The sequence below is a fragment of the Macrotis lagotis genome, chromosome 2 (assembly GCF_037893015.1).
Source record: "Macrotis lagotis isolate mMagLag1 chromosome 2, bilby.v1.9.chrom.fasta, whole genome shotgun sequence".
NCBI classification, from domain to species: Eukaryota; Metazoa; Chordata; class Mammalia; order Peramelemorphia; family Peramelidae; genus Macrotis; species Macrotis lagotis.
The window spans coordinates 257115278-257139553 of NC_133659.1; the positions used below are offsets into that span (position 1 = coordinate 257115278).

The 24276-nt window shown below is 36.6% G+C and overlaps 1 protein-coding gene across 2 annotated transcripts; it reads right to left on the reverse strand.

The window, feature by feature from the left end:
* Positions 1 to 772: 772 nt before the first annotated feature.
* LOC141514814 (transmembrane protease serine 12-like) lies at positions 773 to 24238 on the reverse strand. Of its 2 annotated transcripts, none has more exons than XM_074225922.1 (5): positions 19085 to 24238; positions 17787 to 17985; positions 15861 to 16132; positions 14511 to 14653; positions 773 to 984 (listed from the first exon to the last, which is right to left on the reverse strand). In XM_074225922.1, the coding sequence occupies exons 1-5, from the start codon at positions 19380 to 19382 to the stop codon at positions 937 to 939; spliced, it is 960 nt and encodes a 319-aa protein (XP_074082023.1). In that variant the 5' UTR covers positions 19383 to 24238; the 3' UTR covers positions 773 to 936. The 2 variants fall into 2 exon arrangements, with proteins under 2 accessions (XP_074082023.1, XP_074082022.1); XM_074225921.1 differs by lacking the exon at positions 773 to 984 and adding an exon at positions 7928 to 8336.
* Between the last annotated feature and the right edge of the window lie 38 nt (positions 24239 to 24276).

The following is a 24276-nucleotide window of genomic DNA, read 5'->3' on the forward strand; positions in this document are numbered from 1 at the left end:
ATAAAAAAATAAAAATCACCATAGATAATGAAGCTATAATTACTAAACATGTATGCACCTAGTAATATAGAATCCAAATTCCTAGAGCAAAAGCTGAGTGAATTACAAGGAGACATACACAGCAAAACTTTAATAACCTCCCTCTCTCAGAAGTAGATAAATCTAACCATAAAGTAAACAAGAAAGAAGTTAAGAAGGTCAAAAAAATCTGAAAAAACTTAGATATGATGGACCTCTGGAGAAAACTTAATGGGGATAGAAAAGAATATACCTTTTTTTTTCTCTGCAGTACATGGCACTATACCAAAATTGACCATATACACTAGGGCATAAAAACCTTATAATCAAATGCAGAAATGCATTAAAAAAAACCTTATAATCAAATGCATACTTTTCAGATCATTATGCAATAAAAATTGTATGTAATAAGGGGTTATGGAAAGATAAACCAAAAATTAATTGGAAACTAACTCAATTTTTTTTTAGTGTTCAGAGGGTCTATTTTCTTTTTTTCTTTTATTAAAGATTTTATTTGAGTTATACAATTTTCCCCCAATCTTACTTCCCTCCCCCACCCCACCCCCACAGAAAGCAATCTGTCTTTATTTTGTTTCTATGTTGTACATTGATCCAAACTGAGTGAGATGAGAGAGAAATCATATCCTTAAGGAAGAAACAAAAAGTATAAGAGATAACAAGATCAGACAATAAGATATCTATATTTTTTTCTAAATTAAAAGGAATAGTCCTTGAACTTTGTTCAAACTCCATGGCTCTTTATCTGGATACAGATGGCACTCTCCATTGCAGACAGCCCAAAATTATCCCTGATTGTTGCACTGATGGAACAAGCAAGTCCATCAAGGTTGATCACCTCCATGTTGCCGTTAGGGTGACAATGTTTTTCTGGTTCTGCTCATCTCACTCAGCAACAGTTCATACAAATACCTCCAGGCTTCCCTGAATTCCCATTCCTCCTGGTTTCTAATAGAACAATAGTGTTTCATGACATACATATACCACAGTTTGCTAAGCCATTCCCCAATTGAAGGACATTTACTTGATTTCCAATTCTTTGCCACCACAAACAGGGCTGCTATGAATATTTTTGTACAAGTGATGAAACTAACTCAATTTTAAAGAATGAATGGATCAAACAACATATCTTAGAAATAATGAGTAATTACATTCAAGAAAATTAAAACAATGAGACACCAAACCCAAATTTATGGGATGCAGACAAGGAAATTGGGGGGGGGGGGATTTTTTATCTTTAAATGTTTATGTAAATAAAATAGAAAAAAGAAGAGATCAATGAATTGGGCATGCAACCAAAAAATATAGAAAAAAGAACAAATTAAAGATCCCCAATTAAATACCAAATTAGAAATTCTGAAAATCAAAGGAGAGATTAATAAAATTGAAAACAAGAAAACCATTGATGCAATAAGTAAAACTAAGGGTTGGTTTTATGAAAATTCAATAGAATAGATTAACTTTTGGTTTATCTGATTTAAAAAAGAAAGAGAATAAAAAAATTACCAGAATCAAAAATGAAGAGGGTAAAGTAACCACCAATGAGCAAGATATTTAAAAAGATAATTCAGAGCTATTTTGTCAAATTGAATTTGATAACCTGAGTGAAATGAATGTTTATAAAAATACAAACTGCCCAGATTAACAGAAGAGGAAATAAAATACTTAAATAAACCCATTTCAGAAAATGAAATTGAAGACTCCCTAAGAAAAAGTCTCCAGGTCCAGTTAGATTTATAAGTGAATTCTACCACATATTTAAAGAACAATTAATTCCTATTCTACATAAACTATTTTTAAAAATAGTTCTCCTTTTATGATACCAATATGGTGCTAATACTATTAAATCAGGAAGAACCAAAACAGACATAGAAATTATAGACCATTATTACTAATGAACATTGATGAAAAATTCTTAAATAAAATTTTAGCAAAGAGATTACAGCATGTAATTGCTATATAATACACCATGCTCAGGTAGGATTTATACCAGGTAGGCAGGGATGGTTCAATATTAGGAAAACACTTAACATAATTGAATCATATCAATAACAAAACCAGCAGAAATCATATTATTATTATTATTATTTTGTTTTTGCAAGGCAATGGAGTTAAGTGGCTTGCCCAAGTCCACACAGCTAGGTGATTATTAAGAGTCTGAGGCCAGATTAGAACTCAGGTACTCCTGACTCCAAGGCCAGTACTCTATCCACTGTGCAACTTAGCTGCCCCCAGAAATCATATTATTATCTCTCAATAGATGCCGAAAAAAAATTCATCTATTCCTATTAAAAAACACTAGAAAGTATAGGAATAAATGGAGTTTTCCTTAAAATATCTATCTAAAGTATCTATCTAAAACCATCAACATTATATGTAATGAGTATAAACTAGAAGTATTTTCAATAAGATCAGGGGTGAAACAAGGATGCTGATTATCACCATTACTATTCAATATAGTATTAGAAATGTTAGCTTTTAACAAGGTGGTGATGATCAACCTTGATGGACTTGCTCATCCCTTCAGTGCAACAACCAGGGACAATTTGGGGCTATCTGCAATGGAGAATACCATCTGTATCCAGAGAAAGAATTATGTACTTTGAACAAAGACCAAAGACTATTACCATCAAATTAGAAGAAAAAAAGTTATATTATTATGTAATTTTACTATCTCATGCTTTATTTTTCTTTCTTAAGGATATAATTTCTCTGTCATCAGATTCAACTGAGATCATGTATGACATGAAACCAATGTAAAGACTAACAGAATGCCTTTGGCAGGGGAGGGAAGCAAGAATGGGGGGGGGATTGAAAAACTCAAAATAAATAAAATTTTTCTTAAAATAAATAATTAAATGATTTTTTTTTAAATGTTAGCTTTAGCAATAAGAAAAGAAAAAGAAACTGAAGGAGTCAGAATTGGCAATGAGGAAGCAAAGCTTTCCCTCTTTGCAGATGTTATGATGGTATACTTAGAGAACCCAAGAAAATCATCTAAAAAGTTATTTGAAACAATAAAATAAATTCAACAAAGTAGTGGGATATAAAATAAATCTCTATAAATCATCAGCATTTATGTGTGTGTGTGTGTATGTGTGCAACAAAGCCCAAGAACAAGACACAGAAAAAGAAATTCCATTTAAAGTAACTGCAGACCATATTAATATTTGTGAATCTACCTCTCAACACAAACCCAGAAACTGTATGAACACAATTACAAAGTCAGATCTAAACAACTGGAAAACTGTCAATTGGTCATGTAATATAATAAAAATGACAATTCTATCCAAATTAAATTACTTGTTCAGTGGCATATCAATCAAACTATCAAATAACTATTTTACTGAGCTAGAAAAAATAGTAGCAAAATTCATCTGGAGCAATAAAAGGTCAAGAATATCAAGGAGGGAGCAGAGCCAAGATGGCGACAAGAGAGGAACTTCTCTTAGAAGCTCTCTCATAAAACTTCAAAACTAAGGACTCTAACTAAATTTTCGAGAGACAAAACCCACAGAGGGACCCAATGAGGCAGTTCTCCTACTCAAGGTAACCTGGAAAAGAGGAGAAAGGCTCTGCTCCCCAGGGTTGGAGGGGCAGCTCGCCAGAGGGGTGGCCCACCAGAGCAAAAGAACTTCAGCCTCCTGAAGGCGGGGAGTCTCCTGACCTACACTGCCCCCCCCTCCCCAGGGGAGCACCTGGCACAAACTGGAGGAAAAGCAGGAGGACCTCTGCCAGAGTGAACAAGTGGAGCCCAGCCCTCAGGGCACACAGCTAGCACCTTGGCCACCTCAGCCCAGATCCAAGAACAGAAGCAGGTGGAGCAGGTAAGCAGGAGCTCCCAGGGCATGAGCCTATTGAACCTAGAGAGGGGAGTGAAGAGAGACTGCAGAGCTCTGCCCCTAGAACAGGACTCTGGGTTTCTAACCACATTCAAATCCTGATCGCAGTCTAGGCCCCCCAACAGAACAGCAGGGGCCCCCTCCACCTCAGCCCTGTGGCAGAGGGGGGCACATATGGTCATTCACAGAACAGGAGGGAGGACAGAGCCTCACACACTTAGACCCTTGTGGGAGTGTCCCAAAAGCTCAGGAAGCACTCCCAAAACAGGCTAAGGCTGGGAAAATGAGCAAGCAGAGAAATAAGAGGAACATCATTGAGAAATATTTTGCATATGAGCTCAAGAAGGATAAAATACTCTAAAGATTAGGAAGCACAAGCTCCTGCATCTAAAGACTCCAAGAAAAAACAGAAATTGGGCTCAGGCTATGACAGAGCTCAAAAAAGACTATGAAAATCAAATGAGGGAGTTAGAAGGAAAAACTGGGAAAAGAAAGGAGAGAGATGCAGGAAAAACATGAAAATGAAGTCAGCAGCCTAGTCAAGGAAATCCAAAAAATTGCTGAAGAAAATAGTATGCTAAAAACCAGCTTAGGTCAAATGGATAAAACAGTTCAAAAAGTTATTGAGGAGAAGAATGCTTAAAAAAAAAAATGGGCCAGATGGAAAAAGAGATAAGAAAACTCTCTGAGGAGAACAAATCCTTCAGACAAAGAATAGAACTCAGGGAGATTGATGAATTTACGAGAAACCAGGATTCATTACTTCAAAATCAAAAAAATAAAAAATTAGAAGAAAATGTGAAACATCTCATTGAAAAAAACAATTGATATGGAAAACAGACTTAGGAAAGATAATTTAAAAATTATTGGAATACCTGAAATTCATGATTAGGAAAAGAGCCTTGACATCATTTTCAAAGAATTACTACAGGAAAATTGCCCTGATATATTCTAGAAGCAGAGGGTAAAATAGAAATGGAGAGAATCCACCGATCCCCCAAAGAAAGAGATCCCAAAAAATCAACCCCTAGGGATATTATAGCCAAGTTCCAGAACTCCCAAGTCAGAGAGAAAATATTACAAGCAGCCAGAAGAACACAATTCAAATATTGTGGAGCTGCAGTCAGGATCACACAGGATTTAGCAGCAACTACATTGGAAGCCCGTAGGGCTTGGAATATAATATACCAGAAGGCAAAAACTTAGAATGCAACCGAGAATCAACTACCCAGCAAGGCTGAATGTCCTCTTCCAGGGAAAAAGATGGACTTTCAGTGAACCAGGGGAATTTCAAATGTTCCTGTTAGAATGTCCAGAGCTGAACAGAGGGTTTGATCTTCAGATACAGCACTCAGGTGAAGCATGGAGATTGGAGGAGAGGGGGGAAATATGAGGGACTTGATGATGAACTGCATGTATTCCTGTATAGACAAATGACACTGATAATACTCATATGAACCTTCTCAGTTAATAGAGCAGGTAGAGGGAGCTTTTATAGTTGAAGCACAGGAGAAAGCTGAATTCAAAGATAAAACATGTGTAAAAATGGAGTCAATAGAAAAAAAAGGGAGATGTAATGGGAGAAAGAAAAAGGAGAGGGGGAATAGGCCAAGATATTTCATATAATAAGATTTTTCTTTATTACAATGAGCTATTGCAATGATATGGAAGGGGGAAGGCAAGGGGGAATGAGGGAACCTTTGCTCTCATCAGAGGTGGCTAGGAGAGGAAACAGCATATATACTCAATGGGGTATAAGCATCTGGAGTAAGAAGAGGGGGACAGGGGGAATGGGGGGATGTGAGTGATAGAGGAGAGGATGGACCATGGGGGGAGAGTGGTCAGCTATAACACATTTTCCTTTTTACTTCTTGCAAGGGGCTGGGATTGGATGGCCTGTCCAGGACCATAGGGACAGGTGGATGCTGCGCCTAAGGGGTGGTGTGGGGGCTCAGGGCCTCTTGGCCCCAGGAAGAGGGATCTGTCTGCTGCACTACTCAGCTACCCTACAGCAGAGTCAGAGTGAAAGGAGAGAGAAAATATAGTACATGGTAGTGGAGAAATACGAAAGGAGGGAGTTGCGATCAGCAATGGCAATGGTGGAAAAATATGGAAGTAACTTTTGCCACGGACTTACCATAAAGAATGTGATCCACCCACAACAGAGTTGGTGGGGTTGGAACAAAGACTGAAGCACATTTTATTATTATTATTATTATTATTATTATTTTGGGGTGTGCAGGGCAAATGGGGCTGGGTGCCCTTCCTGGAGCCACATAGCAGGGTGATCTTTGTGTGTCTGAGGCCAGATTTGGACCCGGGTGTTCCTGGCTCAAGGTCCAATGCTCTGTCCACCAACCAGCCACCCCTACTATTATTACTATTTTATTTTATTTTGGGTCTTTTTTTTTCTTTTTTTGTTTTTTGCAAGGCAGTGGGGTTTGGGTGGCTTGCATGTGACATGGCTGGGTGATTTTTGGGTGTATGGGGCTGGATATGGTCTCTGGTGCTCCTGGCTCCAGGGCTGGGCCTCCGTCTATTGCACCACCTGGCCATACCTATAATTATTACTATTATTTTTTAATTTTAATTTTTTCTCTTCCTTTTACTTTATTGCTCAAGTGAGTCTATATTTTGTGGGGGGAGGGGTATTCTGTTTACTCTTAGACAAGAATATGTTATTAATGTATAAAAAACATTATTTTTACAAAAAGAGAATAAAGAAATATTAAAAAAAGAAAAAAGAATATCAAAGAAACATAAAAAATTATAAAGGAAGGTTTAGCTCTATCAGATCTAAAATATACTAGAAAGTGGCAGTTATCAAAACTGCCTGGTACTGGTTAAGAAATAGATTAATGGGGGCAGCTGGGTGGCACAGTAGATAGAGCACCATTCCTGGAGTCAGGAGGACCTGAGTTCAGATCCAACCTCAGACACTTATTATCTAGCTGTGTGACCTTGGACAAGTCATTTAACCCCATTGCCTTAAATAAAATTAATTTTAAAAAAACGTTTACAAGTCAATAAAAAGTTTGCAGTAGGCGGCTAGGTGGCGTAGTGGATAAAGCACAGGCCCAGGAGTCAGGAGTACCTGGGTTCAAATCCTGTCTCAGACACTTAATAATTACCTAGCTGTGTGGCCTTTGGCAAGCCACTTAACCCCATTTGCCTTGCAAAAACCTAAAAAAAAAAAGTTTGCTGTAATCTGCTTCTTGACTAAATTTCTCTCCCCTCAAAGGATGTTGAAATCAAAGTTTGTACAATTCTGATAATTGTATTAAGTAACTGACTATCTGAAATTAAAAACAAGCAAACATTTCTCTCTTTAAATATTATTTGGAAAATTCAAAGTATCGCCCACAACAACTCAGGTGTATGTCTGAACATTTACTTGAGAGCTAAATTGAAAAGATATCTCACAAACATTTAGATGTCATAAAAGCACTAACACTTAAGGTCATGAAAACAATCTCTTAACTTTATTTTTGAATACTCAGACTTTTATAACAAAACTTATCTCAGACATGACAAGTCAGACAAAACCCACCTATATAGCTTCCCTATTAAATTTATGATATTTATCCATTGAAGTCTGTAGACTTCCTTATCATAAAGTTTCCCACACACCTCTAGTACCACAGATGTTTTAGGTCAGGGTTCACTGGTAAGCCAACAAATCTATTTAATGAGAAAGAAAGCATGCATATCTCTGATGCCAAAGGTCTCCAAAGACATGTGTAAATCATTCCTAGGGGCTGGCCCTAGACCCCAAAGGAAAATAATACACTCAAAGTTTATACATCTTGAAGAGATACTGTAAAATAGGCAAAAGGATCTTAATTTCAAGAAAAATATTCATATTCATTTCATAAAAGATTTTAAAATAAACAACTATAATTTCCATAATAGACATTTTATTGTTTTTTTTATTATAAATGATATGCTAGCATAGCATATTTGATATAAACATTGGGGAAAGTATTTCAAATACAAAGTATCATTTAATATAAGTATCAAGATACATATGGAAAGGATATGATTCAGTATTAAATTTTGATTGATATCTTATATCAACAAAAATTGTTGATATGAGAACCTGAAGATAATTTATGAAAGAATGAATAAATATCATCTTTGTCCAATAGTGAGATGAAAAAGGATAGGCTCATTATAAAATTAAATTACTATATCCTTAGTGCTGCTTTATATATTCACTAGTAGAATGATGAAGACCATTATTAACATTGTTTTTCCTTGTGTCATTTTAATTTTATTTGTATCTTTGGCTGCTGCCAGAGGCAATATATTGTTCACCCACATTTTGTAGAACTGCACCCCAGTATAAACTCCAGGAAAATGTTTTTCACCACAGCCATATCCAAAACTGGTAATTCCCATTAGAAAATATCTTTCATACTCTGAAATATAGCACATTAAAGGTCCACCACTGTCACCCTATTAAAAAGAAAAGGAAAGGGCCCAAATCACATCAATTTTTTTTCAAATATTCTTTAAGTCATGAAAAAAATTGGAATATTTGAAATATTATACTTGATTTTTATATAATTAAAGCATACATTTTAAATATATTCCCAGTTTGCAAATATTCATAGTAATTATACTCATTTCTCCTACTACTCACATATTTTCTGCTTTCTGTCTCATTGAGCAGAATATACAGTTGGAAAAAAATTTTTTTAAAATAAAAAGAATATTAAAAAATAATAAAAAGCTTTATGATACTATTTATATAGAACTATTCTAGTCTATTCTTTTCCAAAGGAAAAAAAGAGTAACTACATGAATTCTGGATATACTTATAGAAATGGACTATGGAGAGCCTTTGATAAATGAAACAAAAACAAAGACAACAATAGCAACAAAATAAAAAAATGAGTTGCAAAACTATGAATGAGTCATCTATGCCTTTTTAGACTGAATTCCCTTAAAGGATATCTCATCCAGCTTCCTAGTTTTACAGATGAGGAAACTGAGCTACTGAGAGTTAAGAGACTTTGCCAAGGTCACCTTGCAACCTCCAGCAAAAGCTAGGGAGATGGTTGACTCCATTCATAGCTCTTCCTCCTTGCCACATGCCAATTCCATTTACAACTTTTTTCAATAAGTTATTGAAGGAAATTGGTTTACTATGAGTTTCTAGGTAACCAAAAAACTCTTGCTTAGAAGTTTGTTTGTTATTTAAATATGTTATCAGGGGGACCAGCTAGGTAGTACAGTGGCTAGTACACTGGCCCTGGAGTCAGGAGGACTTGAGTTCAAATCTGACCTCAGACACTTGATAATTACCTAGCTATGTGGCCTTGGGCAAGCCACTTAACCCCATTGCCTTGCAAAAACCTAAGAAATAAATAAATAAAAATGAAAAATAAAAATGGTAAGATTAGGGGCAGCTAGGTGGTGCAGGGCATAGAACACCGGCCCTGGAGTCAGGAGAACCTGAGTTCAAATTTGGACTCAGACACTTAATAATTACCTAGCTATGTGGCCTTGGGCAAATCACTTAACTCCACTGCCTTGCAAAAAAAAAACAAACTAAAAAACATTGCTAAGATTGAACTATTCAGGGGTGGCTAATGTGGCACAGTGGATAACACACTGGCCCTGGAGTCAGGAGTACCTGGGTTCAAATGCAGTCTCAGACACTTAATAATTACCTAGCTGTGTGGCCTTGGGCAAGCCACTTAACCCTGTTTGCCTTGCAAAAACCTAAAAAAAATAGTAATAAAAAATAATAATAAGATTGAACTATTCAATCTCTCTTCAATGGCTCTTTTTCACTACTTTTCTTGCTCGGCTCTTTTTGGAACTGCTATCTGCTGTAGCCTAGTCACTGGCTAGGTCACTACCCTCAGTTAGTACAATGTGAACTGACCAAATAAAAGCAGAACTTTCCTTCCCTCAATTCTTCTCATTTTCTCTGGCTCTGACCAATTGGCCTGCAGATCTTTGTTTCTAATCTATGTTGTTTTTCCTACTCAGTTTTGAGTGCCAGATGTGATCCTCATGAACCATGGGGGTGGTGCATCCAGTCAGTCTTGCATGGAAAACCTGAGAAGTCAAAACTCAAGAGTGTTCAGTCCACAGAAGGTAAGGGAGTAGAGGGAGACTAGGTCTCCCTCTGGTCTGTCCTCTGTCCCTGGGACAAGACTCTGGGGCTTTGACCATATACAGACCCTGGTAGCAGTCTGGGACACCCATTGGGCAGGGACCTTCCTCACAGCCCAAGGGCAGAGGGGTGAGCTTGTGGTCATTCATAGACCAGCAGTCAGAGCCTCCCATAAGACCTTGAAGGAACTGAGGTCCTTGCATGGGTATCCCAATAATACTCAGAAGCTCAAGAAGCACCCCAAAACCAGGGCACAGGCCAGGGAAATGAGTAAACAGAAAAAAAGAAACCTAACCATAAACAATTACTTTGGTATCACAGAGGACAAAACACAGACTGAAGATAAGAAAGTTAAAGCTTCTGCATCTAAAAACTGCAAGAACTATAGAAGTTGGGCTCAGGCTGTGACAGAACTCAAAACAATTTTTTGAAAATCAAGTAAGGGTGGTAGAATAAATGAAGTCAGCAGTTTAGTCAAGGCAATCCAAAAAAAATGCTGAAGAAAATAACATATTAAAAACCAGTTTAGGTCAAATGGATAAAACAGCTCAAAAAGTTATTGAGGAGAAAAATGCATTAAAAAGTAGAATTGGCCAGATGGAAAAGGAGATAAGGAAGCTCTCTGAGGAAAACAAATCCTTCAAATCTAGAATGGAGCTAAAGGAAGCTGATGACTTTGTGAGAAATCAAGATACAATAATTCAATACCAAAAGAATGAAAAACTAGAAGAAAATATGAAATCTCATTGAAAAAAAAACTGATCTGGAAAACAGATACAAAAGAGATAATTTAAAAATTATTGGGCTTCCTGAAAGTCATGATCAGGAAAAGAGCCTTGATCTCATTTTAAAGAATTTCTACAGGAAAATTGCAGAGGGTAAAACAGAAGTTCAGAGAATACAACAATCTTCCCTAGAAAAAGATCCAAAAAAAAAATAACCTCCAGGAATATTATAGCCAAGTTCCAGAACTCCCAAGTCAAAGAGAAAAATTTTACAAGCAGCCAAAAGGACACAATTCAAATACTGTGGAACTACAGTCAGGATCACACAGCATTCACATTAAGGGCTTGTAGGGCTTGGAATATAATATTCCAGAAGGCAAAAGAGCTTGGAATGCAACCAAGAATCAATTACCCAGCAAAATTGAACATCCTCGTCCAAGGGAAAAGATGGGCTTTCAATGAACAGGGGAATTTCAGATGTTCCTGTTGCAATGACTAGAGCTGAACAGAAAGTTTGATCTTCAAATACAGGACTTAGGGGAAGTATAGAGAGAGTGTGGATGAGAAGGGTAAATTATGAGGGATTTAATGAGGATGAACTGTGTGCATCCCAGCATGAAAAGATGATAGTGATAATATTCATATGAACCTTCTCATTTAACAGAGCAAGTAGAAGGAGTTTTTATGGATGAGGCACAGGGGAGAGCCAAATTTGAAGGCATAACATATTGTAAAAATGGAGTCAATGGGTGAAAGGGAAATGAACTGGGAGTAAGAGAAAGGAGAGGTAGATTAGACTTAGATATTTCGTGTAAAAGAGTCAAGAAATAGCTTTGACAATGGTATATGGAAGGGGAAGGCGAGGGGGAATGAGGGAGCCTTCATTCTCATTGGAAATGGATCAGAGTGGAAACAACATACACATTCAATAGGGTATAGAAATCTAGAAGAAAAAGGAGAGAAGGGGGACGGAGAGGAGAGGGGGAATGTGGGTGATAGACAAGAGAGTAGATCATAGGAGAAGACAGTCAGATATAACGCATTTTCTTTTTTGCTTTTTGTAAGGTGGTGGGATTGAATGGCCTGTCCAGGACCACAGGGATGGGCATTGCTGGGTCTCTGAAGTGGGATGTAGGCTTGGGGCCTCTTGACCCCAGGGCTGGTGGCCTATCCACTGTGCCACTCGGCTTCCCCACAGAACATTTTAGAAAAGGGACAAAGTGAAAGGAGAGAGAAAATATAATAGAGGGTAGTGGGGAAGAATGGATGGAAGGAATTACAATCAGCAACAGTAACTTTGGAAAAATATAGAAGTAACTTCAATGAAGGACTTATGATAAAGAATGTGATCCACCCCAGACTGATCTGATGGTATCAGAACAGAGACTGAGACACATTTATTTCCTCTTTCTTTCACTTTATTTCTCATGAGGTTTTGTATTTATGTTGGGGGAAGGAGTATTATGTTTACTCTTCTTTTTTATGTTTTTACAAGGCAAATGGGGCTTTTAAGTGGCTTGCCCAAGGCCACACAGCTAGGTAATTATGAAGTGTCTGAGGCTAGATTTCAACTCAGGTACTCCTGACTCAAGGGCCAGTGCACTATCCACTGCGCCACCTACCTGCTGCCAGTTATGTTTACTCTTACAACAAGAATATTTTAGTAATGTGTAAATAAATTAAAGAAAATTTTTAAAAAAAGAAAAAAGTCAAGACTCAAGTCCAAAGGGCATTTTCTGGGACTGTGCTCTATGAGAACCAAACTAAACTATGAACCTATTTTCCTTCCTCTCCCAATGGACTGGGATGAAAGGGGAAATGGAAGATTATGTTTCCTACTGTTTGGAACAAGTATGTTTGAATATTTGCGATTTTACCTTGAAGTAAATATTCCTCTGTCAAGGTTAATCTGACCATAGGTAACTAACATAATACTGGTTTCAGAGGATCTTATATCCCTTACAATAGGAGAAGAACCATTGGTGGGGGGCTGGAGTCAATGATGAAGAACCTAGATATGTCCAAATTCCTTTAGGGCACCAAGAACCCTCAGGGAAGAGTGAAATATAACATAACCCTGCCTTCTCACAGAGTAATGGCTAGGGTGATCAATGTTACATCCTCATCAAGTGTACTGCATTCAGTTCTGGGCTTCACAGTTTAAGAAGAATATTGATAAAGTTAGGAAACATCTAGAAGAGGGCAGTCAGGATAGCTAAAGGTCATTTAATAAGAAAATCATTTGAAAGAAGTAGAAATGTTTAGCCTGGAGAAAAGAAAGTTTAGAGGAACATTATAGATGTCTTCAAGTATTTAAAGTATTGTAATACAGAGAAAGGTCTAAATTTCATTTTCCCTACAAGGCAAATCCAGAAGTAAAAGAGAGACATTGCACAAGAGGCAAGATAATAGGAAAAACTCCCCAACAACTAGAGCTATATAAAAGTAGAATAGATTGACCCAAGAGATAAAAAAATAGGGTAGTTCCTCTCCTTAGAGATCTTCAGAGGTGGGACCTTTCATGTAGGGATTAGATCTGACCTTAAACACTTAACACTTACTAACTATGTGACCTTTGGCAGGTAAGGCATTGTAAGAACCCTAACATCAAAATGAATCTTGCTTTTCCATTCTATTTGAAATGTGAACTGTTTTCAAATGAAGAACTGTATGATGTCATGCTCTGAGTCAAATAAAAAGATAATTTAATTTAATTTAATTTTAATATTTCTAAGAACTCTTGAGATTTTACTTCAAACTATGCAAAATGACAAAGACAACAAAGATAGAAATGCTGAAAAGATTGTATGTAGAAAGATAGGTACACCAAAGCTCTGTAAAATGGAGCTAAGTTCAGTTGTTCTGGATTTCAATTTGAAATTAGGAAGAAAAACTGACTAAATTAAAATTCATCCCTTTATAAAGATTCAATATATGTCAAAATATTCATAGCAGCATTCTTTGTGCTAGAGATAAAAAAGGTTGGGAAATAGCTAGAAAAACTTCTGTGAATTGTAGGATATTATGAAAAAATAAATAAGAAATGTGAATAATTCTGAGAAGCATAGTAAGATTGATATTTCCAATGAAATAAGCAGAACTAAGAGAATAATGCAAACAATGAAGGAGGATATAGGAAAAGGAAAAGGAATTTTGAGTAATAGGAAAAACAATGAATATTTTATAGAAGAGATTATGAAACATGCCTCTTCTTTCAGAGCAGAGAAATGGAAGATTTCTAGGCCAGAATATTCTATTTATTGCTAGACAGTCTTTGTATTAGATATTTTTATTCAAAATTTTTTTTGTTTTGTTTACAACAAAAGATTTAATGGAAGAATCAGAATGGAAAATGACTTTCACAAAAACAGAAGGTATCAATCAATAAATTAATCTTGTCTCAAAGAGGATAGAAGGGAATTGTTTTGGACCAGAGGACTAAGCTACAAGGTCAGAATTTAGTTGCTATTCTCAAGTTCCCTTACAACCTGATGATTCTGTTTGTGTGTCCATCTGTCCACTGTCTCCAGAATCTTCTGGGTAATGTTGGCCTTTGACCCCAAACCCCTAACTGAAAATGAGTAGTGAGCTATGATGCCACTGAGTAAGACAGACCTTAGTTACATAGTACTGATTGTTGGGGAAACAGAGGCTGACCTAGTTTTGATGCCTGACATTCTGAAGGCTTATCCTGGTCAGCCAGTCTCTGTATCTCCTGAGGATATACAGCAATGCTATCATTTGCCCATATTTTAAAGGAAAGTTATTGAGTCTCACCATGCAAGTATCAACAGTTCCATCTTCTTCTCCTGCACAAAATGAAGTGTATGGAACAGTTTCATCATAACTTTCTTCACTATTGCAGATATTTCGAGGAATATAATGAACTTCTGCTTCTTGCAAAATAGAAGAATATTGACCTACAACAAAAATTCACAAAACATTTGGGAAATTAGGCATTTTGATACATGTACATAGCACAATATAATAGGATTCAGTACAAAACCACGAATTTCCATTTCACAGTTTCTTTTTTTTTTTAAACTATGGAATAAATATTACACCTCATTGTCAAAGCTACCTTGCTTTTCTGAGATTCCTTCTGTTTTCTTTTGTTCTTTTCTTTTCTCCCTCCCTCCCCATCTCACCTTAGAGAACATTATCATTAGATATAACATATATGTAAAATCATATTATACATGCTTCTATTTATCAGCTCTTTGTCTGTGGATAGCATCTTCCTTCATAGGTCCTTTGTAATTGATTTGAATATTTACAATACTTAAAATGACTTGGTCACTCAAAGCTGAAACTTAGAGGACAATATTGCTTATTACATAACATTCTCTTGGTTCTGTTCATTTTATTCTCCTTTACTTCAAGCAATTCTTTCCATCTTTTTCTAAAACTCGAACACCTCATCTGTTCTCATAGCACAGTAGTTTTCTATCCCAATTATACATGTTACATAATTTTTTTAAAAATTCAAACCTATTTTCATCAGTGTGAACTTCCAATTAGGAAATGAAATTTCTTCTACTGATGCAGATCAACTCTGCAACTCAGAATCTGAGAGAGTTGCCTGAAACTCTTAAGAGGCTACTACTGGCTCAGAGTCCCATAGCCAGCAGGCCTCAGAGATGGAATTTGATCTTCCTGACTCCAAGGAAGGTTCACTATCAATTTTGTCCCTCTGTTTACTCACCTTACAGAGAGCAGCAACTCCATTAATGATCAGTAAATTAAAATGAATGCCTTTTACTCTGTCCATTCCTCATTTTTTGGCTTTGTTTGATTGAATAGGATTGAATTGGAATTGTTGGAACCTATATAGCTTCTTTTCACCTTCATACTCTCTTCTGTATACATGGGGACATGCTATCTATGGGAGGGTCCAACAAGCTGCCTGTTCCTCTAAAGTCAACAGCAGAACTAAAGTGAATTTGAAATGACAATCACTCCCCTAGAGCTTATTTTTACATTACATTCCCAAGGATATTTGAGGTCATATAGGAATATGTTTGTAAATTATTGTCTCTGCTCAATCCCAGACTTCCTTTCCTCCACAGCAGCTATCAATCAAATGCACCTGAGCAAAGGATCATTTAGTAAAAGGTCAATATTTACCTTTTCTTCTTGTTTGGCCCCAGCCACTTATGAAGCACCTTGTTGCTCTAGTCAAGTTTGGCAGAAAATCAAAGAATGGGAGGCAGATAGGTTGAATATACTTATTATAATTCACTGCTTTTTTTAAACGAACAAGTGCAATATCATTTACATAGCTTCCTGGGATAAAGAATGGATGGATAATGATAGTATCAACTTGTATTTTTCTAGAAGTCTGAGGACTTTGGAAAAGATCATTGACTCCAACAACAGCTCTCCAATGTTGGGGATTTCTGCAATATAGAAATACCCTTGTGATAACAGTTTAATATTTTTCATCTTTTAGTTTGTAATATTATAAGATTATGCAATGTATCTTTTGTTTTAAAAATTATATTAAAAATACAAATAAAAGGCGACAAATGGAAATTTTCATAAGTTCATGCTATCATAAATTTAAGATAATTCTATTAAGATGAAAGGGGCCTTAGAAGCTATCTAGTCCAATCACTAATTGTTTTTCTTTCTTTTTTTTTCTTTTTTTAGGTTTTTGCAAGGCAATGGGGTTAAGTGGCTTGCCCAAGGCCACACAGCTAGGTAATTATTAAGTGTCTGAGGCCGGATTTGAACTCAGGTATTCCTGACTCCAGGGCCAGTGCTCTATCCACTGCGCCACCTAACCACCCCTTGTTTTACTTTCTAAAATAAAACAATATAAAATTAAATGAAATAACAGAAATGACTTATTCAGAAAGCATCTGACTTAAAAGCTAAATGGAAAATGTTGTCTGCCAAAGGTCACATCAGATTAGAATAGAAACTCATTTATAAAATCTTATAGTGAAAGATGATGGACAATTATGAGCAATATTTTCTTACAAATCAGTAAAAATCAGATAGGTTAAAGAAAGTTTGGCAAGACATTCAACTAAAGAAAGTCATATTCAAGGCATTTAAGGATAAAAATGAAAGGAAAACATCAAACAGAAGAAAATGAGAAACATTTATAAAAAATTTTACAACAAACTTTTTTGCTATCAAGGTCAGTTGAACCACCCCACTTGAACCTGAAATCAAAAATCTTAGATTTGCTTAGAGAGATACAGAAATGTCCTTGAAATCATAAATATTTATATAGATGGGAAAAGAAATTGGAGGAGCAAATATGTATAAAGGAAATTCGTGAGGAGTGATATAATTGTGATATTAAGGGACTGATATACCAAGTTTATGAAGTAGGGGAGAATTTTCAAGACATAGAAAAAAAATATCTCAAACTTTATTAATGCTAAAAAAGATGACCAGGAAAACATCAGTAACTAATGATTTTTGTGTCTTTTCCCCCATCTATATAAATCTTTATTAGAATCTTTTTTGAAGACATATTCAATGAGGATTAAAAAATTATCCAGGTAGTGAAGTAGTAGAGAAAAGATTTTAATCTAATGAAATGAATACAAAATTTAGTACTCCTTCCACTGTCACATTGCATCTTATGTATATACTAACATATAGTCAGAGAAGAAGAGGAAGAGGAAGAGGAAAAGGAATTCCAAAGCATGTATATTAACTGAGAAAAGCTGACTTATCACATCTTTTTTGTTTCTTTGGGCTTCATTCTAAACTCTTTGAAAAATAATTTAGCTAGTCAAACCAGTTTTTAATATTTAATCCATTTAAACCTGAAGAGGAACCCCCAGCTACAGAAAATAACTAGGAGAAAATTGTTTTCTAGGGCACTATACTCAGAAGAACCTTCTTGGAAAAAAGATTTGAAGTTTAAAAACCTCAGGTCTGCTACTGAGTATAATTTTGTGAATTTGAGTCAGTCAATTAACATCTCTGAGTCCTATCCTTATCTGCAAAATGTAAATATTTATATAGCTTACCTCATTTTTTTTTAACACATGTGAGCAGCTTAAATAGCATATAATGCTGAATACATACCTATAATTTTCAAGGCAATGGGCAGCAGTCATGATCCACTTTTTTTTAATTAAGGACCCCCCACAAAAATGTGTAAATTGGTCAGCAAATATCATAACTTGCAAGCTTACTATCCAAGGCCATGATCCAGATTGAACCATGTGACCGCCTATAATTCGAGATTCTTGTATCTCATTTTTCAATGGTACTCTTCCACATTCTAGAAATAGAAATTATAGAAATCATTGATTATTTATCCAAGATCAACTGTGATTTATATTTATTTTCTAAATTAGGAGCAGCTAGGTGGCACAGTGGATAGAGCACTGGCCCTGGAGTCAGGAGGACCTGAGTTCAAATATGACCTCAGGCACTTAATGATGACCTAGCTGAGCGACCTTCGGCAAGCCACTTAACCCCCAATGCCTTGCAAAAACCTAAAAAAAAAAAAAAAAAGATAGGATTTCTGTCTCATCCCATTCAATTTAGATCAATGCATACTATGGGAAGGATGTAAAGACTAACAAACTGCCTTCTGTGGGGGGTAGGGGGAGGGAAGCAAGATTGGGGCAAAAATTGGGGCAAAAACTGAAAATAAATAAAAACTTTCTAAAATTAAAAAAAATGTAATGTCTATAAACTTAACTATTAGTAAAAAAAAAATGGAGACAGCCTCTTCCTTCCAGCTCCCTTCTATGTGTTGTCTTTTCCCATTATTTGTGGGAAGGAGCTGTCTTTTTTGCTTGAATGCCCAGCACAAGTAAGCATCCTGTTCCCTATCTAGTTTATTGAAAGCTTGATGTAAATTTATAAAACTGAACACATTAATCAGCAGCAGTGGTATTGTCAGGCACTTTGCATTTATAACTGTGGCGAGCATTAGTACCTTTCTTTTCTTTTGCTTCAGTTTCCTCATTTGCAAAATGTGAAGTTTAAGCTCTAAGGACCAACATTCTCAGCGTATTATTCTTTGAATGTGATTTCTGACAAGAGGCAGGAGCATCCTTCCAAAAATCAGCATCTGGGACCCTAATCTAAACCTTTTCTCCTAGAGATCATAGGGGAAAATATTCAGTCAAATTGAGAGGATGCTCAGGCAGGTAGAGTCGTTAGGTAGCTGACGTTCACAAACCCACATTCACTTTGCTGACAGGGAATCTGAGGCTTATGGTCGGGCAGTGTCCAAGACCGGGTTTTAACCTGGCACTTCCGGACCCCGTTAGTCTTCCGCTAAAATTTCCCCTTCATCTCCAACCTCAGCCCAGTTGGACGTCTCCGTCCTTCCCAGCTCCTCCCTCCCATACAGAAAGGGCACTTACTCTTGAAGAGCGACACCTGGTCGCAATAAGAGGTAAAAGCTTCCCCCGCTAGCCACAAAGCGATGCCCAGAAATCTCAGTCCCATTATCCTGCGGATTCCGACCTTGACAATGGGCCGGAGGACAAGGCAGCGGAGGACGGGGCTGGGGCCGCAGCCGCAGAGGCAGCAGTTGACCTTCGGACAGTGCAGGCTGGGGATGGGCGCGCGTGGCCAGCTGCGACCAGAGGAGGAAGCCCCTGAGTGGGTTACACGTCCTGGCCCCCTCAACCTCTTCATTTGTAAAATGGGACTTTTCATAGCTGTGCTCCCTACAAGGGGTCTGTGAGCAGAGTTTCTATTGAAAACCTAAGAATTTAATAAGACTTTGGTGCAAGAGAAAGAAAAAAAATAATTAGAATTCATTATCCTGCAACCCTTCTATGAAAAGATAGAGACCCATACTTGTCTCTCACACCGAGTCTTAACTGGGTGGAAAGGACCTTGGAGTCATAAACTTGAGTTCAAATCCCGATTCTGTCGTGTCTGGTTTTTCTTTCTCAGCAGGAAAACCTAATTCCTACAGAAATCCCAAACGACATGGAACTTTTTCCCTTTTAACTGAAATTTCCCAGTCACACTTAGATGAGAAACCAAACTATTTTGGATGAAACACCTCCATAAATTTCCCAGGACATAGGAATCTCTTAACTGGAGTCCAGACAAATTTCTAGATATCTCTTTTTACACAAATGCAACAAAATTTCTCAGGTAATCTCCTTAAGAGGTCCAGGCAGATTCGGTCTGGGTTCCCCATATCAAAGAAACTTTCTCCCTCTAGAGCCCTGCACTTGTAGGACAATCCTCTTTTTGCGGGGAGGGGAGGAGGTTTGCAAGGCTTAAGTAACTTGCCCAAGGTCACACAGCTGTGTAATTATTAAGTGTCTGAGATCAAATCTGAACTCAGATCCTTCTGACTCCAGGATTAGTACCACCATTGGACCACCTTAAGGTCCCATCTTAGGAACCTCCTAATGGAATTCTAACTCATCCCTCATCAAGACAAGTAGGTTAAAGAAAACATTCAGAAAGGGAATTAAGCACTTCAGGTTGATTGCTTAGGGTTTCTAGGCCAGTAGGCAGATCTTATCCTTATTATGTGCAATACAGAAAGATGTCAAATAAACTTTCTGGACTCAGGTCATGATTATAGCATATATTCTAGGTTTACTTCAAAATAAAAAGAAAAATATAAACATTTATGAACTATCATGATGTGTTCAGCAGATTACTAGGAACAGATATTTTAGGGATGCAAAATTCATACTTCTCATATTAGCTGCAATACTCATTATAGGGAACAGTGATATAATAATAAATAAGTATTCAAATAAGCAAAGATTATTGCAAAAACAACTTATGTGACTTTTAAAGAAACAAAATAGAAAAATATAATCCAATCTAAAATAACAGGAAAAAAATTGTCAATTTTTCCTCTAGTGGATCCAGTAATAAAAGTCCTGGGTAGAGATTCTCTCTAGTGTGACACCACAAACACAAAAGGCTCTATTTTTGACCTGAAAGTGATGAGTTTTCACCACCCTTTTCTCTCTAAACCCTTTGTCTTTTCTAATTATCAGACATCCCCTAGCAGGTCTGACCATATCTCTCTATCACACACATACACACACATACACTCCTTCAAAGTCCTTCATAACAGTGTTTCTGTCTCTATCTCTCTCTGTCTCTCTGTCTCTCTCTGTCTCTCTCTGTCTCTCTCTCTCTCTCTCTCTCTCTCTCTCACACACACACACACACACACACACACACACATACACACTCAAGCTTCTTATGTCTTACTCCCTTTCACATAGTCCAGAGATCCAGTGGCACTAGCCTCCTAGCTGTTCTTCAAACAAGATACTCCATTTCTCTGCTCCAGGCATTTTTTCTGACTATCTCCCATGCCTAGAAAGCCCCCCCTCCTCATCTCTACTTACTGGTTCCCCTGACTTCTTTAAAGTCTCTTTCCCCTTCAACCATTTTATCTAATCTTATAGTAGTAAAATGATAGCTCAAGGTTGTTTTAATTTTCAGTTCTCTAATTTATAATCATTTTAGAACTTTTTTATTTGACAATAAATTGTTTTGATTTTTTCATTGGAAAACTTTTGTCTTTTTATGCTTTGACCAATCATCAATTGAGGAATCACTCAAATTCTTATAGATTTTACAAAGTTCTTTATATTTTTGAGATATGAGACCTTTATCTGAGAAACTGTTTAACATTCTCCCCCCACCTCCAATTTCTGCTTTCCTTCTGATCTTGGCTACATTTATTTAATTTGAACAAAAGCTTTTTAATTTAATGTAACTGAAATTATTCATTTTATACCTAACTGCTCTCTTCTATTCATAAATTGTTCACTTATTGATAAGTCTGATAAGTAATATGTTACATGCTCTATGAGTTTTGTAATTGCTCTCTTTATATCTAGGTCATGTATTCATTTTGACCTTATTTTGGTAAATGGTGTAAGATTATAGTCCAATTTTGCCATACTGCTTTCTAGTTTTTCCAACAATTTTTACCAAATAGTGAATGCTTATTCCAAAAATTTAAGTTTAAACTAAAATCCCATTTTCTAAGGAAACCTTTCCCAATTCCTTTTTTCATTAGTTCCTAAAAAAAAAAGGCAAAGCAACAAACCCAAAGATCATCTAGATACTCTGTGTTGTATTTCTTATGTGAAAACAATGGCCATTTTTGCCAAGGTTAGGGAGGGTGCTTGAGACCTGAACACTAGAAGTTAAAGAAGTTAAAGAAACAGGGGGCAGTTAGGTGGGCATTGTGAATAGAGCACCAGCCTTGGAGTCAGAAGGATCTGAATTCAAATGTGGCCTCAGACACTTAAAATTTACTTAACTGTGTGCTCTTGGAAAGTCACTTAACCCCATTGCCTTGCAAAAACAAACAAACAAACAAACAAAAAGTTAAAGAAACAAAGAGATAATTTTCTGTTCACAGTTTTACAGTTTAGGAATGAGAATAGAACTAAGAAGACATTGCTTGCAATTATTACAGTGCAACCTATTCAATTGAGCTGCTGACTGAAAACTTTGAAATAGATAAAAGGAGAAACATTAACAATGTTTTTTTTGGGGGGGTGTTTTTTTGCAAGGCAGCAGGGTTAAGTGACTTGCCTGAGGTCACACAGATAATTATTAATTATTAAGTATCTGAGGGCAGATTTGAACTCCGGTTCTCCTGACTCCAGGGCCAGTACTCTATCCATTGTAGCACCTAGCTGCCCCCCAAACTAGCAATAATTTAAAGAAATTTAACATATATATAAAGCAGGCATCAAAACAGGAAGGCCAAAACAAACCAGAAAGCACTTCAGTCACTAAAAACCTAATCTCTGATACCAGAGAGACAAAGCAACAAAGGAGATGGCTATTTATTATAAAATTGTTATAGTTCTCTTCTCAGAGTCTAGTGAGCCAGAAAGACACAGGCAATTTAATCTAGGTTAAACTTCCAGGTTCAGGGGCAGCTAGGTGGCACAGTGGATAGAGCACTGGCCCTGGAGTCAGGAGTACCTGAATTCAAATCTGGTCTCCAACACTTAATAATTACCTAGCTGTGTGGGCTTGGGCAAGCCACTTAACCCCAATGCCTTGAAAATAAAAAAAAAAACCCAAAACAACCAAAAACCCCCCTATAAACTTCCAGGTTCATGCTTGCTTGGGGAAATGTGAGTTAATTTCATCCCCAGGACAAGAAGAAAGCCAGGACAGCAAACCAACAAGGATTCATAAGCTGAACTTTTCCATCATAGGGATTCAACCAACACTCAGCTCCAGGACCCCAGTAACAAATAGAAGACTGAATTGTCAGAAATACTCCACTGAAAAAAGGAATAGCCCAGAATCAGACAGACCTTCAAAAGCAAGGACTTTTGGTATTTAACTGAAGGTTCCCTCTCTGTGCCCTTTTATATGCTCATCTACCATCTTTCTTTGGCCCTAAAGGGGAAGCCAGTCTTGTTTCTCCTTTACCTCCCCTTCTTTTGACTGCAATTTTCACACCTAAGTTTAAAACTGTTAGCTTTTTAAGCAGTATTATTTTATTTTATTAGTACTATGCTTATGATGGTATATTAAAATCTAGATAGCTGTTTGAGTCTGTGTCAATTTTACTTTTTTGAATGATATGATGAGAATGATAAAGCAGATGGAATTAAATCCAGAAAGAAAGCAGGTTTGGATTATTGAGAATTTATAAATTCAGATTGAAGCTGGCAGAGTAATCTGACTGGAGGTTCACAAGTCACATATTTAACTGAGATGAGAGTGTATTGGAGAGAGAAAGAGATCATTTCAAGGAAAGAAGAGAGACAGAGACAGAGTCCCTATAATCAGTAAAAAAGAACCACAGAAGTTATTGAGCAGTTATGGTAGTATTGGTAGTCATTCTAGGGTCAATAAAGAAAGTCACCACTCTTGAAGAGACTGAGCTGCCAAGAAAGCACTTCCACCCTGTAAGGTAAGCATTATTAACCCATGTTCTTTGATACAGTCTATAGCACTGAGCAGGCACACCAAACTTCCACTGTGAACCCTGGGACTTCTGATTGGTTAGCATTCTAGTCCAGATCCAATCCCATCTCCTACTTCCTAACCTTCTTCAAGACATGCTACCCCAATAATACCTCCCTCTCTCTCTCTCTCTCTCTCTCTCTCTCTCTCTCTCTCTCACACACACACACACACACACACACACACACACACACACACACACACACAGCTCTAGCTCTGGAAAATGTTATAAAATCAATACTTCTAAAACACTTCTCTCTGGTCTCAACTCCACTCCCTTATTTCAGAAGGAGAATTTGAATTCAGAACTTTCTTACTTCAATTATAACACTCTATCCACTATATCACATTGAATTTAATAACCAACTCTATTTATGTTTGAGTTCCTTTTATTTATATAAATATGTGCATACACCTAAATGATTATTTTATAAGCCTTGAGAAAAGTATTCCAAGTATAAAAAATACTATTACATAATAAAACAATATAATTAGGACTCTTCATATATAATTTAAAAACACATTTCCATAGCATCATAACCCTTTTATATCAGCAAGAAATGTTGATGTCACAACTTCAAAGAGGCCAGTTTACTCATTAAAAGTTAATTAG